The sequence below is a fragment of the Cygnus atratus genome, chromosome 3, assembly GCF_013377495.2.
Source record: "Cygnus atratus isolate AKBS03 ecotype Queensland, Australia chromosome 3, CAtr_DNAZoo_HiC_assembly, whole genome shotgun sequence".
NCBI lineage: Eukaryota > Metazoa > Chordata > Aves > Anseriformes > Anatidae > Cygnus > Cygnus atratus.
The window spans coordinates 47819869-47834996 of NC_066364.1; the positions used below are offsets into that span (position 1 = coordinate 47819869).

Sequence of the window (15128 nt, forward strand, 5' to 3'; positions counted from 1 at the left end):
ATACTTAAGGTAAACTTTTTTAATCATTTACAAAATCAACTAAAATACCTCCTGCACCATAATTAACTAACTAGAATTATGCTCTCATACAGCATCATTTGCATATAAATATAAAAATGTTACAACCCTAAGGGGACATTAAGGACAAAACCAAACAAGAGTGGAATTAAATGGCTAAGGGGACAACACAGCCCCTCCTTAACAAGCCTCTTATATCTTTGTCTTTTTTTCTTACTTATTCTCATTTCTGTCCTTTACCATTCATATATATTTTCCTTCTCTATTCTGTTGCTTTAAGATACTACATATATATATTTTAAGGCCTTTATTTGTTTTGGTCTTTTCAATTTTAAGATGCTATCCCTGCATTTCTAAAACAAATCAGGCTACAAACATGTCACTAAGTTTGTGCATCCTCATTTAACGCACTATAGTGGTCAGAAACACAGTTAACTGAAAATACGACAGCCTGTTCCCTCAACCTAGCAACATTCACAATTTGTCAAAAGGACTTCAAAAATTGAAATTGTGCAGATTTTCAACCAGAACTCATTAAATTCACTTATTTTTCAGTGGAAGAGACAACTGTCAAACACACAAATGAGAGCAACCACTATTTCTGATTACTGTTGTTACTAGTATTAAGTAATTGACTTTAAATACATAAAAGATATTTAGGAACTTGATGAAACTAGATTATCTCAGCAAGAGCCTGAGGAACCTTAACGGCAGGCTCAGTAATTCAGCTGTGACACGTGGTAGGTAAAAAACTTTATTCTACACTGCCCTTTCGAGGTAAAATATCCTTCAAAGTGGTGATAGCAAAAATTATTTTCCCAGTGAAACAAAATGGTACTCCACAAGACTGGCAATCCGATTCTGAAAATTCCAGTAAGTAGGTATACCTAAATAACTCTTGAGTAACTCAAAACAAAAATACTCAATTAAAAAGATTATTTTTTTATTCTGAGTACCTCTTAACATAAGCTTTCTAATACCTATCTTGATTCAAATCTTTTTGATTAGGTTGTGCCCATATACCCTAATTAAGAACTAGACATGGATATTATAAGCATTATACAAAGGGTAGGAAATTATTTTCATCGTGCAAAGTTTATAATAACCCAGAGGAACAAAGATTTGTAATTAGCTAAATACTGATTTTCCTTAACAACTGAGCAGGCCACTAAGACAATCTGGTATCACCATGATGTTGCCTATCAAATGCACCCCTGTGTATCTTGCTAAAGAAATTTACTACTTACCTGGAATAAATCCCACTGACCATGTTGTGCTGGAAAGAGAGTTCTGCTGTGCTGGGTCCAGCAGCTTTGGAAATGAGCAATACGACCAAACCTCGCATCTGTAAATTGTTTCGGCTATCGTACACAAAACCCCTGCAAAAAAGGAAAGAAAAAAAGCACATTTTTTACAACCTATTTTCACTGGTTATACCGAAGTGGAGAAGAAAGACTCAGACCTCCGGCTGCTATCATTTCATCAAGTCTATAAGATTCACATTTGCATGAAAATAAGCTGCAATTATTAATCATGATCTTTTGTCATCCCTCACCTATAACTTACATTGAAATATTAATACTGCAGAGCAATGTAAGTAATCAGGATTAAATCTTGTTTATTTCCAAGCAGCAGCATATGTCCTGCATTTCATGTCATGTCATGAAAGGAGTATTTCAAAATAATTCAATGATATATTGTATCAGAAACATAAGAGCTTTCAGTTTGTTTTTTGAAGTACAGGAAAACCAAAAGAAGTCTCATACTTCAAGAGAAGAAAGGGAAAATTGGAAAAGTACGACCAAAGTCTATAACCTGTTGAAATAAAAGTGTTTAGATCAGAGTGGTTATGACCAGACGACACAATACACACGACATGTCTAAGTACTTCAGGAATAGACTTTGCAGAAACTGATGAAAACAGTGAAATAAAAGCTAAAATTGTAAAAGATAAATGAACTAGAGAGAGGCTGTTTTAAACAAAGGAGCTGTTTCAAATGATGCACCTTTAAATTTGGGGTCAGAAGGAAGCCTGTTCTCTCTGCCCGCAAAAACATCTGTTGAAAGCGATTCTAAGTGACCACTCAGATGCACCATCTCAGAAGTTAGTTTATTTTAAAGTAAGCTTTGCTTTCCTTTTGACAGCAGCGTCTCAAATTGTATTCTTCCTGTCCTTGTCAAAGTTGTTTTCTACTTCCTATGATCATCAAAAAGGCTAAATAGCTACAAGAAAGGATAATATATTCCAGATGCTATTAAATCTGCGAACTAATTTCTAATAAGAGCTCTTATCTCCAGTATTCAAATGTTTGTTAAGCAAGTAAGAACTACATCACAGATCACTAAACACTTCAACCCATTTTGTTCCAGTATATAATTTTAACCCTAATCACTAAAGGAAATCAAAGCAAACCTGTCTTTAAGTCAACTAACTGAAAGGTTCGGCGGTCTACCTTGGAAGTACATTTGAATAACATGCAAAAACAGTGCATGCAACCTAAAGTTTCATTTGGATTTTTTTTTTCCATTACGTTTATATCACTTCACAATGCAAGAATATCTTCAGTATACTATTTATTTTCGCAGACATAAAAACATTTTTAAAAGTCATAATTTAAATGATACTTAAACACTACTACAAATAACATCTGGAGTTCTCCTGCTGAGCCTTCACAACTTCTCCCACAGCGCTGGGGAATGGACCAAACTAAACCAGGTGCCTGCAGAAGCTCTCGGAGGAGAACAAGAGGGTCCACCCGTGCTGGGCAGTGCTGTACAACTTAGCACTGCGTTGTCTCCAGACCAGCGCTGCTCCCTTCGGAGAAGCGCCGGGCTCATGAGCACATTCTCCATGCTGCCACATCCTACAAAGGCTGCTAACGATCGATGAAAGAGGAGGACAATATGCCTTCCTACTACAACCTACAACATTTCTAGCCCTGGCAGGGTCTAGCTAGCCAAGCCAGGACACGGCTTTTCGTTCTGTGCCCTTCTAACCTGCCCACGTCCTACGGTGCGCTTGGGAAGCCCGGCCAGCTCCGTGCTGCCATGCTCACCACAACACACACCAGGACGGTGTGAGAGAAGGCATCGACTTCGGCCACATTTCCAACAGAGAAGGCAGGTGTTTATGGCTTGAGGTGGCTAAAGAGTTTGGTTCAACTAAGTCTTAAGAACCAACTGGACACCAAACATTTATGGGCAAAGCTGAAACTTTGCCAGAAATGTGCGCTAGCCACCCGTCTTAATCTGCAATAAGTTACATATTAGCCTCTTAACAGAGCAGTGAAATGAAAATAGCAATTAACCCATTGCCTTGCTTGCTATCATAAAATAAACTAATCATTATGTTTCAGAAAACTGGGAGAACATGGGTAATCAATAGTTTAGTGCCAGACAAAATTCAGTGCAGGCTGCGTTTAGCACAAGAGACTCCACAACACCTCCCAAGGAGAAGCCATCGCAAAGTCATCGGCTCCGGTCCTTCCACCCCCAAAGATCCTTTAAAAAAAATGAATACAGCAGCAGAACAGCTGGTGAAAGGCAGATGCTGTACAACTTCCCAGAGCAGACAATGATTTCGTTTTGTATACCGCTCACGCAGAGCTTCCCAACCATTCAAAGCCGGGAAAGCTCACGCGGCTCAGAACAGCTCCCAAGAACAAGCGGCACGGTGCTGCAATGTACAGCTCTGCTCTGCTCACCGGGTACGTGCTGCGAGGGATTTTAACGTGGGGAAAGCTGCTTGCCTTTAGCATCCTTGGAATTTACACCTTACATACCTTAACTCTTGCCAAGCACATGAACGAATTACTTTTCTTACCATATTCCAGTATATAGTTAACAGAACATGGCCAACACAGTTAAGCATTTAAAATTCTACACATTTCCAAAGTTGGAGCCACAACAAACATTAAACTACTCAAGGAAAGAAAAAAATAGAAAATATACATAATGAACAATGTATACGCATGTATATCCTGTAGTAAGAATTCATGATAGTTTGTGGTGGTATAAGTACTTATCTGGCTTGAACTCCAGCTGACCACATTACTCACAAGCAAACAAGTTACACAGATGATGCAACTGAATACAAATAGTCTCCTCGTATTTCCTCAACATTTTTTTTTACAATTCTATCATTTTTCAAAGAAAAATGGTTTTAGGAAAAAAAAATCTACATACATACTCTGGTGAAACTGGAGTGCCTTACTTACTAAGTGCAGGATTGCATGAGAAGTGAGTGGCACTTTTAAAATAAATATATATATATAAAACAAATTATGCTGATACTTTTATAAAGCCAGAATGCTTCATTTTTTCATGCTCAGTGCTCTACAGTTTTCCAACAGACGTGTTATTACAGAAAGTAGGGAAGAAAGCTGTCCACCACAAGATTTTAAAACACTGACCTTTAAATAAGCCACTGCCCAAATAGCCACCAGTGGAAACAAAAAACTGCAGTGCTTTCACCTGAACCAAGCCTCGGTAAGGAAGAGCAGCAAATGACCTGTGCTGAAAACATTTGACGAGATTCATAGCAATAAGAAAAGCAGTTGTTTCAGAGCTGCTCGGGGGGCTGCAGCCACGTTCGCCAGAACACCTTACATTCTTAGCAGAACATCACTAACGAGAAGTGCAGATGTGGTGGGGAAGAACGGAACATAAAAAGTAAATAGTATAATAATAAGGTGCAACGTGTCTGTTGTTTCTACACCTAGTCATACAGCCTATATCCAAACCTATATGGTTTGGATGCAGTTCTAGACAGGATTTTCGGCGAATTACCAAACCCATATTCAAAATCTAATTCCCTTCAAAAGGTGACTGAAGTTCTGTTACTGACATGTAACATATCTATACGAAAGCAAACCGCATTAGACTTGAAACAAATAAAGCCTACGGTGATCATCCTTTAGAGGTTGGAAACTACTGCAGCTACTCGACATGGCTTCAGGGGTCACATTCACATTCAGAATTAAGCTCCCAAGAGATGTTCTGCACAAGTAACAGCTACACAAAAGTCTTCCAGATGGTGCAATTAGTCTTGATGGGTATGTGGCAGGAGACAGGTGCCTCTAGGGAAAAAAGTGAACTAAAAGCAACCCAAGTGAAATTGTGCACACAAAAAAAAAGATGCATCAAGCTGAGACTCGCTTGGATAAACCTCTGCTGAACACTGCAAGTACATGCACAGGGTACCCTCAAAGAAACATTAGGGTAATTTTCTTACAGGCTGGGTACCTCGCAAATAACATAGTTCATCCTCAGGGGACCACATACCAAAAAAAGGCAGGTAAGTCAAACGCTGCGACTATCTGGTTTTGCTAAACATTAAGAATTTCAGGGGGAGGGAAGGGGGAAGCATTTACTCTAGATGTTACCCATGTGACAGAATAACCCATCTGAAAACTGACAGATTCACAGTTTTAAATACAGAACATTGCTCACAAAAAATTAATCTCACAGCACAGGGGAGAAGAGCCTAGCTCCGAAACATGCGCAGTGTGACACTGTGCAGACATAAGAGACTCACACCACCCACTCAAGCAATGACACTGGCTAATAGCTAATGTGCTGCAAATTACACCTCCTACTACCAGGGTTGGTCTGCTGCAGAGAATAAATCAAGCAAACATGAGCATTTCACTTAATGCTTTGTGTATTTTTCCACATGTGCAGCCATTTCAGTAGACTTTGCAGTTAAAATATGAGCCTCAAATAATTGTCAGGTTTAACTCCAGTAGTAATTCACACTTCTATCAATAAGTAAATAAATAGAGCATTTATTGAATGCACCGTTCCTATTTTTGAGCAATCAGTTAAATACTGTGAAGATCTGAAATTATTTGCACTACAGGAGGTTACGAGAAAAAAAAAAACAGCTAATGTGCTTATTTTTTCATTAAACTCAGGATTCAAACAACAGAAGAGAAACATGGCAAATAGAACAGTTGCTGTAAAGAAGAGATGGACATTGGTGAAACATGGGAAGGAAAAAAACAACAACACAGGCAATTGGGAAGTCAACTGACTGCGAAGGTGGGTATAGCAGAAGAAAGCATATCTATGTGTAGTAGTGCTAGTCCCAATGTAACCACTATGACTACAGAAAAAAAAATCCAATCAAAACAGACATGATAAGGTATGTTAGGGGGAGTCAAAAGGAAGGTCGTTAAATGTTTTGTCACGTTTTTGCTGTTTCCCAAATTTCTGCTTATTACCAACACAGGCATGGGATGCTCGGTTTGCAGCCCTGCTGTCAGCTGTCCCAGCAGGCCACCAGGATGTCCTTCTCCCATTGCCCAGGTACTCCAACCACTGGCCAGCTTGGCTGGGGGCTGAAGCGAGCAAAGTGCTGTGCTCTCACCTTGCCCTACCTCTCCACGCATTTTCTTGGTAGTGTCCCAGTGACAGAATCAATCGTTTTGGTTTGGGTCACACACAAGCTCTGTTTAGTGAGAAACAGGGAAAGATACCTGGTGCTGAGCAGCCATCCCTCTGTCTCCCCCACTTCCAATGTTGAACAAAAGGAAAATTCTTCTGTTGAAGAAAGAATCACCTGTTCATGCAGTCCTAATAAAAAGCAACTGGGAAAAAAGTCTGTAACACAACCAAAATAAACTATGCTGATGATTTATAAGCCTAGGATAACGCTTTTGAAAACACAGTGTAGTTTTAGTAGTTTTTAGTAGTGTAGTTTTAGGCTGAAATAAATACTGCTCTGCAAAAGAAACATCTCAATCCTACCTGACAATCCCAGATGTGACAATATAAACAGTTTAAATCTGTAACACCTACTTTGTTCAACACAGAAAGGTTATCAGGATAAACTCGTGGTTACAGGTGTAAGCACATTTGAAAAAAAACATTTTTTCAAAATTAATTATAACTGATGATTCTGTATCTAGTGCTAGAGGTAAGCCACAGAGCTGTTTGGTGAGACTGTTGGCTGCTTTATTAGAAATGCACGAGGTCCACTGGCCTCAGGGCTTTTATCCAATTTGCTTTATTAATAACTTGTCAGAAGTAAAAAAGAGAAAACTCTCTTGACGTACTCATTGTTTAAACAGATGTTAAACCGCTGTATTATAGGTGCACTTATCTGAATCATATGATTCACTATATGACCATATGATCACACACAAACATGCATACGTTATTCAGAACATTATATATTTTGTGAATGTTAACAGCAGTCTATAGTGACTTAGTTTCAGCAGCTATTGAAGTTTCATGTATGTATTAAATACCCCTCTGCACAACATATCTTCAGACATTAAAAATACATGTTTATTGCAACATCTAAGGCTAGAAGGGCATCAGCCTTCTCATGCCACTTGTTTTGAGCACAGCTGACCCACTGGAGGCTGCAGATGAAGACAAGCGAGCTTCAGAAGCTTGCTCCTGGGCTTGGACAACTGAACATCTCTTCAGGTACTATCAGCCAGGGAGAGTGACTAAAGAACACTCAACATACATTTAAGTTGTGATTTTTAGGAAATTTAGGTATTTAAGTGTCCCAGATGTTAGGATCTACCCCAAAATCCAGAAACGTGTTTTAAAAATATTAATTACTTTCTTCACAAAGCAAATAGAGAAGGGAGAAGGTTACAGAAGTATACATGAACATGAATTCAAAATCTAGAAGATGTTAAGAACCTTATAGACCTAAGTAACCTGAAATTTAACCAGGATGAATGCAGTCCTGCACCTGGGACGGACTCCAGCCCCGTGCATTACTGACTGAACACGAGGCAGCTCTGCTGAGAAGGTCCCAGTAGACCACAGGCACACCATGAGCCAACAGCGTGTCCAGGGCTGCACCAACAGAAACGTAGCCAGCAGGTGAAGGGAGGCGATTATTCGCCGTTGTTCAGCCCTCATTAGACCATGTCTGCAATTCTGCAGCCAGTATAAGAGAAACAGTGACAAACTGGAATGAATTCAGCACAGGGCAACCCAGTCAGGCTGGGGCCCTTCCCCTGTGAGGAACAGCGTGGTCCTGGGCCTGCGCAGCCTGGAGAAAAGCTCCCAAGGTCCTCTCTGACCTGAGAGACTCCTTGAGAGTAGGAAACAGCTGCTCATTTTTCACAGGGATTCTGCTTACAAGGGGAAACGTCTCTTAACTGAAGAGGAAGAATCCCATTCAAAGTTTCATCACTGCCTAGCTTAGTAAACGTGATCTCCACAGGGACTCTGTGCATAGAAAGGGAGAAGAGCATGGAACTGGGGTGAATTGCATCTTTCTAGAACTAATTTATCTCAAGAGAAAATCTCGAGATGTTAGGTGTAAAAGTCTTCTAGAAAAAATCAGAGTACCCTTCAAGATCAGGAGACCCCATCTCCTCCTGGAGCTGCTGCATATAGTTTTGGCACGTATTCCAAATACCGTAGTTCTTTTAAAAAACTTCAAAAAAAAACTTTTAAACATAGTAATGATCACAAAAGATGGATCCTTCTAAAAAAACTAAGAATCAGAAGATTAAATAAATTTGTGGAGATTCAGACTGGGCAAGACTTCACAAAAATCAACTACCAACATAAAGATCAAGTTTAAAAAACTACAGGTTTGGGGGCAAGTGCAAAGCAAATACTGATACTTGGCCCTGACCCTTTGGCAGTGTACTGTACTTCACCATTTATGGCTCCTAGAAACTGATACAGTCTTTGAATTCTTAAAAGACATTTTCTCCCTGTAGCCTGAAGAATCTCACTTAGACATCAGGATCAGTCTATCATCCCCTGCAAGTACATTAACTAGACTTCCCAATGGCAGAGGTTATACAAATCACATATACATGCATACTTTTTTAAAAAATTTTGAGGTACTTCTTTTACAATAGATTATCCCCTAAGATCAATAGGAGGAGTTGCTAATTAATTTTTTAAAAAGGCAGAAAAAGCAGCTCTGGACTCCCAATTTTCTGCGAAATTTATGAGCAGCTGAGAACCAGGAGGAAAGAGGTTCACTGGGTAAGAAGAGGTCAACCAGCTTTTTATTCTTTTTTTTTTCTTTTTTCTTTTTACATGAGTGAAAATACTCAACAAATTAACTGAAGTTTTGACAGAGCTGCCTTTAGGTTGCATGGTCATCTAAGGTCTGTAAACAGCCTGCTACAGAACAAGTCTTACAAGGAACGGCTGAGGGGGCTGGAGTTGTTTAGCTCAGAGAAAAGAAGGCTCAGGGGAGACCTGACTGTACTTTACAATCACCTTAAAGGAGGGTGTACTGAGGTGGGGATCAGGCTCTTCTCCTAAGCACAAGGGATAAGACGAGGGGAAATGGCCCCAAGTTGCGCCAGGGGAGGTTTAGGTTGGATATTAGGAGGAATTTCTTTGCTGAAAGAGTTGTGTAACTCTTGAAGTGGCTGAGTCACCATCCCTGGAGGTCTTTGTGAAATGTGTAGATGTAGAACCTACTGGCATGGTTTAGTGGTGGACTTTAGTACTAGGTTAGAGGTTGGACTAGATGACATTAGATGATTCTATGATAGACACTGAAAAAAATAAATCGCTATAAAATGAATAGCTATAATCATACATTATCTCAAACACATTGATTATTCAGAGAAGAGTTTTATTTATTTGTTTGATAATAGTACCCTCACCCCATCAGATACTATGAGTGTTAGAGGCAGGGCAGAAGGACTACCTTAAGGATGACACTGAAGACACCACAGAAGAATACATATTTTTAAACCTACTGCCAATCTCTGCTGCTTTTCCTAGTTGGTGTTTGACTTGATCTTGGAATGTGATGTGGATAACAGGCAAGCTAATACCTAAAAATGCAGTCAGTGTCTGAGTGCAATTACTCTGACCAGCAGTAGCTTGCAAGTCTGGCGCCCTTATTTTTCTAACCACAAATACTTAGACAGAAGCCTAATTTTTGTGTGTCTGATTTCTCCATCAATATTTACTTTATTTAAACATTGTGGGAGGTCTAGCACCCCGCCGTCAACCAATATCAACAGGTCTACACAAGCACAAGGCTACCTTTTTGAAAACAGGCTCGCAGATGCAAGAATATTCTGCTAAGTGAAACGAATTAAAAATATTTTGGAAGAGTTCTGTGAGTGACAGAGATATGATTAGCTTCACAAGGCTAATGAATTCAGACACCTCTAGAGGTATAGTGTCATTTCAGCAATATTGTAATTGTAAAGCCTGTCATAAAAATGTATTTTGCATTAAATAAACTCTACTAGGGAAATGCAACAATGAAATAGGTCAACTCCTGGCCATTACCTCACGATGAAAATGCTTACAGCATGTTTTACAACTGTATTGAAATATAAAATGGCAAAAATGTTAGGATATGCATTGTCATTACAGGATGATCCAAAAAGCTCTTTTAACCTTTTGTGCTCAACAATATTTCTAAATAACAGCTTAACAGATCTTCAGCATTATTCAGATGGTTGCAAATACGTATTCCCTACAAACAGACAGCTCTTTACGTGAGGCTCAAGTTCTCTGTTTCAATGCGTTTTTTTTCCCACTTAATCCAAGTAGCTTAATCCAAACACAACAAGAATCCTGTAAATACAGATCTTCCTTTTAAATAGAAAGAAAAAAAAAAAGTTGTTTTAAGTGGCTGAAAACCAACCAGCACCAATAACCCAACTGCAGTACAAATTCTAAAGACTTTACATTTGTCACAACCCACTGAAGTTAAATGGTCATACACAGCAGAAGCCTTTCATGAACTGGGTGGGTGGGTGTATGACAACAACAACAGCCAAAATGACTTAAAATGCTGTGGAGAATTATGACAGAATGCAAGGCAGCAATATGTACACATAGTTACAAATTAGAATAAATACTCTTTATAAATATAAACATTTTTCCATAAACACAGATACTATAAAAAATGTGTATTATTTCCAAATAACACACACCAAGGGCTTCTCAATTGTTTATTTTAACTAAAAAATCAATTTTAAGCCAACAGGGGAGAAAACAGACAAACCTAGACCATAACTCCTACTAGTATTATCTTAATTTTGTTTTTCTCTAGGTTCCTGATTCCAGAGGGTCACTTGTCAGTGAGACCCAGGTGGATGACTGTGATAACTGATTAATCTGTTTTTGTTGTTGCTGTTGTTTTTAAACATAGTTAAGAATTTTTTTCAATTTGACCTCAACCCAAATTCCCTAGGTTTCACTCCAGTATGTCAATATCACAATCAGGCTAGTTTGCCTGAATAGGAAAACCTCCTTTTACAAAAGATAAACACAACAAATATCTGCCTCCTTTTCCTGGATCATAGCGAAGCATCAAATAAGCTCATTAAGTTACAAATGCATGCTTTAAATTTATGAAGTAATGAAACAAGATACAGTGCAAAAATGCTGAAAACATTTTACAGTGAAGCAAATGTTAGAAAAAAACATTGGAAAACTTTAGAGATTTTCTATTCTTTCTCCTTCAGAAAAAAGGACAAGACTTTAGAAGGCTTGAGAATTTAAGCAAACACTTGTGGTTTTGGAAATGCTGGTTTCCGTGGCAACCAGTAAGGTCTTCTTTATATAGCATTATAAACAGATGGTAAAGACCGGTCATGTTTGCTTCTTTGCCAGCATATCAATAGAACTGCTGTACTATTCTATCTAATGTATTAGAGTTATTAAGTAGCTTGGGTATATGAGCAACAAAATCTACAAGTCAGACATGCCTAAGTAGTGCTTTTTTTTCCATAAACACAGGAAGATCCGCAACAGTAAAGTCACTGTAGTCTATACAGTCAGACTTCTTTGGCAATGCTTTTTATAAATGTTTTCTCAGCACTTGCCATGCAGGGTACATTACTACCACAAATATGAATCTGACAGGGATTAAAATAATGAATTTGAACAGGAAATAACAGTGTGACTGTATTAACACCCACTGGTATTAAAGTGTGCTTTAGAATTATGTTCTTGTTTTTATTACACTTGGAATTGTTCAGAGAAAACACAGCAAACTGTAAGCAAACTGTAAGCTTACCTTCATTATGTCACAATACGAGGTTACTCTTGCAGATGATTTTGTATTTGTGAAATAAAAATCTTTACATTTTAATCTTTCAGTTGTAGCTCCGGTACGCAACATACAAGCGTTCTTGTTTTATAGATGGCTGGAACTATCAAGAGAATTGGATTTGGTACTGCATTTGATTTGATACCTCCCTGGAAAAGTCTGAAGCAGTAGCTACCAGCACTGACTGCTAACAGATTCTTGCCATTGCATTCCTCCTGTGTTTTAGCTGGGTAGTATGTTTCATGCCATAGCTCAAAATAAATAAATAAATAAATAAATAAATGGAAAAAAGGAAGAAAGGCAGATGCAGAACCCCATTAAGTTTACTGACCATTTCAGGAGCCCAACTTATTTTGATCTGAAATGGATAAGAATGGATATTACCTGTATTATAACCAGATTACAAATTACTTCATCAACATACTACTAACAAAAATAAATTTGATCCAACTCCCACTGAAATTAATCAGAAATTTCAATCAGGGTTTGCATGGGAAACTCCCATAAAACAGGTAAGAAAAGTAAACAGAATTTGTAAGGTCTAATGTTTTTTGTTTTGTTTTTCACTAAGCAGTAGCATCTCAAGGACAAATGCAGTACCTAAAGAGTTGTCTTTTCTTTACTCTGAATTAAAATTTCCAGATCTACTCTTATCTAATCTGCTACCAGCAGTTATCACTAATAAGCTTGAGATTCAACAAAAATCTCCGCATAACTCCAACCCCTCAAATTCATAGAACAACCAATAACACATTTTTGAAAAGTATAAAACTACTAAAGGTGTGAATACGTTTGGCACAGAGAGCTGGGGTTTCTTAGCTTCAAGAAGAGAAGTCTTAGGGGGAAAATCTACGTGCCTAACTGGTGGGAGGGAATAAAAAAAGACAAGCTTGTAGCAGTAAGAAGTGAAAGGACAAGAAGCAATGAGCACAAATTGAAAGAGAAGACATGCCATTTACATGTAAGAATGTTCATTTGTTAATTGTAGAGGCCTACAGGAAACCTGGGGAGGGACTCTGTCAGGGAGTGTAGGGATAGGACAAGGGGCAACGGCTTTAAGCTAAAAGAGGGTAGATTTAGATTAGATATTAGGGAGATTTTCTTTACTCAAAGGGTGGTGAGGCACTATCACAGGCTGCCCAGAGAAGCTGTGGATGCCCCATCCCTGGAGGTGTCCAAGGCCAGGCTGGATGGGGCTTTGGGCACCCTGGTCTGGTGGGAGGTGTCCCTGCCCATGGCAGGGGGGTGGAACTGGGTGGGCTTTAAGGTCCCTTCCAGACCAAACCACTCTGTGATTCTAATCGTGGTCTCTTCTTGCAGAGGAAAAAAAAAAAAGTAGGATAAGAAAATGCAACTAAAGCTACAGAGCCTTCCAAATTAATGAGATTTTAATTTCACAAAGCCCTTTTAAAAGGGGGTAGCAAACCACAGCAATCATTTTGTGAAGGGCCTGAACTTCAGTTTGCTGAATGTACGAAAACAATGTCATATTGTTGAGGCAGCAAAGGGAGAGAAGGGCAAAAACATGTTTTGTGTCATTCAAAAGGATTCTAGGCTTCTCGTGGAAGAGACAAGACAACCTAAGCCTTCACGCTGGCTGTTTTATTTACGTAAGATGTGACACAAAAAGATGGACCACAATTTCAAACAGTATACCAACACAAATAAGAGACGGAGATTCTGCACTGAAGTTATGTAGTTATTCAGGAAAGGCATCAGTGGTACTGACCACCTCAAATTTTCCTGGACTGCCTGGTGCCAGAGTCTGGAGGAATTACTGGAGTCCATGAGAAAAAAGCTGGCAAGAAGAAACAAGACAGGAATGTGAAGCAGGAACCTCATTTCTCTCCGCTGGAGTGACCTCGACTGCATGGCAAACATGTAGAAAGCAGCACTGCTAACAGAGTAGAAAAAGAGCCACTCCACAACTGCCAAAAAGGAGGGCACCTTACTAAATAATTATTCTTGGAGTAGAATCAAGAATGAAAAGAAAAATGAAAAAATGAATGACATGCCAGACTTGTCACTTTGCTTTAAAGAAGCCTATTTACCACTTCAGGTGCCTACAGTACAAGGAAAACTTATTCACTACGGAGTCAGGCAGCCTTGGAAAAACTTTCAAGACAAATATCTTAAGAGGAAAGGTGAAATAGAAGAATCTTCTTCAGGCAACCTGAAAAAAAAAAAAATCAAGATTTTCCAAGGTCCATCATCTAGGGAAAACTTTAGCTCTACAGAGCTAAAGGTGAAGCTGCCAGAAGCAAAATTACCCTATAATTACAAGTCACAGAGAAGGAAATTTAAAGTCACTGATTTGATCCTGCCTCCAAGAGACACAAAGCAAATAAAAAAGAAAGGCTAGACTCTGACAATGGAATAGAGCACTGATCTTAAACCTTTGCTGAGACAAAAGAAGGAGTGAGAATGAAGAGAAATTTCTGGCTATGATTTGCAGGAAGATAACTGACATTTTTACACAATTTATAAAAAAAACATGTAGGTTATCTAATCATACCTGGAATTGTCTTATAACCTGACACATTTTGCTACGTAGCTCTAAACAACACTAAAAGTTCCCATTGACAGCAACACAGAATAGAATTGGCACTTTCAGCAGTAGCTTATCTTCAAGCAAATGATGATAGAATTTGCTTAGCATAAAAAACGTGGACTCAAATCGCTATAGGAAGACCAGCTTATTTTGAAGAATACTCACTTCTTTAAAGATCTGAAAGAATGTTTCTGCTTAATACTACAATTCAACTGTGATAAAAATATCTGAATTCTTATCTTAGGAAAAAAATTCTAATTGGCCTGGAAGGAAGAGCCACAAGATGCACCTTTCATACATGCCACGTGACATTATCCAAACCAACAACACCTTACTAACAAAAGATACCAAACGCTTCTGAAAGTTATTCTAAATTTCCAATATTCTTTAGTTATATTAAAAGCAAGCTCTTACTACTACAATGGTGAAAGAGATCCATGTAAAGATACAACTCACTGAAAAAGTTGACTGCTCCCAGGGTTCTTGTCCACTTGAGTGTACTGACATTGCAGAAACAAAATAAAAATCAGCAAA

At 38.6% G+C, this 15128-nt stretch overlaps 1 protein-coding gene across 5 annotated transcripts in view; it reads right to left on the reverse strand.

The window, feature by feature from the left end:
• Positions 1 to 15128, reverse strand: part of PDSS2 (decaprenyl diphosphate synthase subunit 2) — a 119380-nt gene that overhangs the window by 70911 nt on the left and 33341 nt on the right. For all 5 annotated transcript variants that reach the window (XM_035564839.2, XM_035564840.2, XM_050709853.1 and 2 more), the window contains exon 2: positions 1266 to 1397. In XM_035564839.2, the coding sequence (XP_035420732.1) occupies positions 1266 to 1397 (132 nt within the window). The remainder of the gene's footprint in view (positions 1 to 1265; positions 1398 to 15128) is intronic.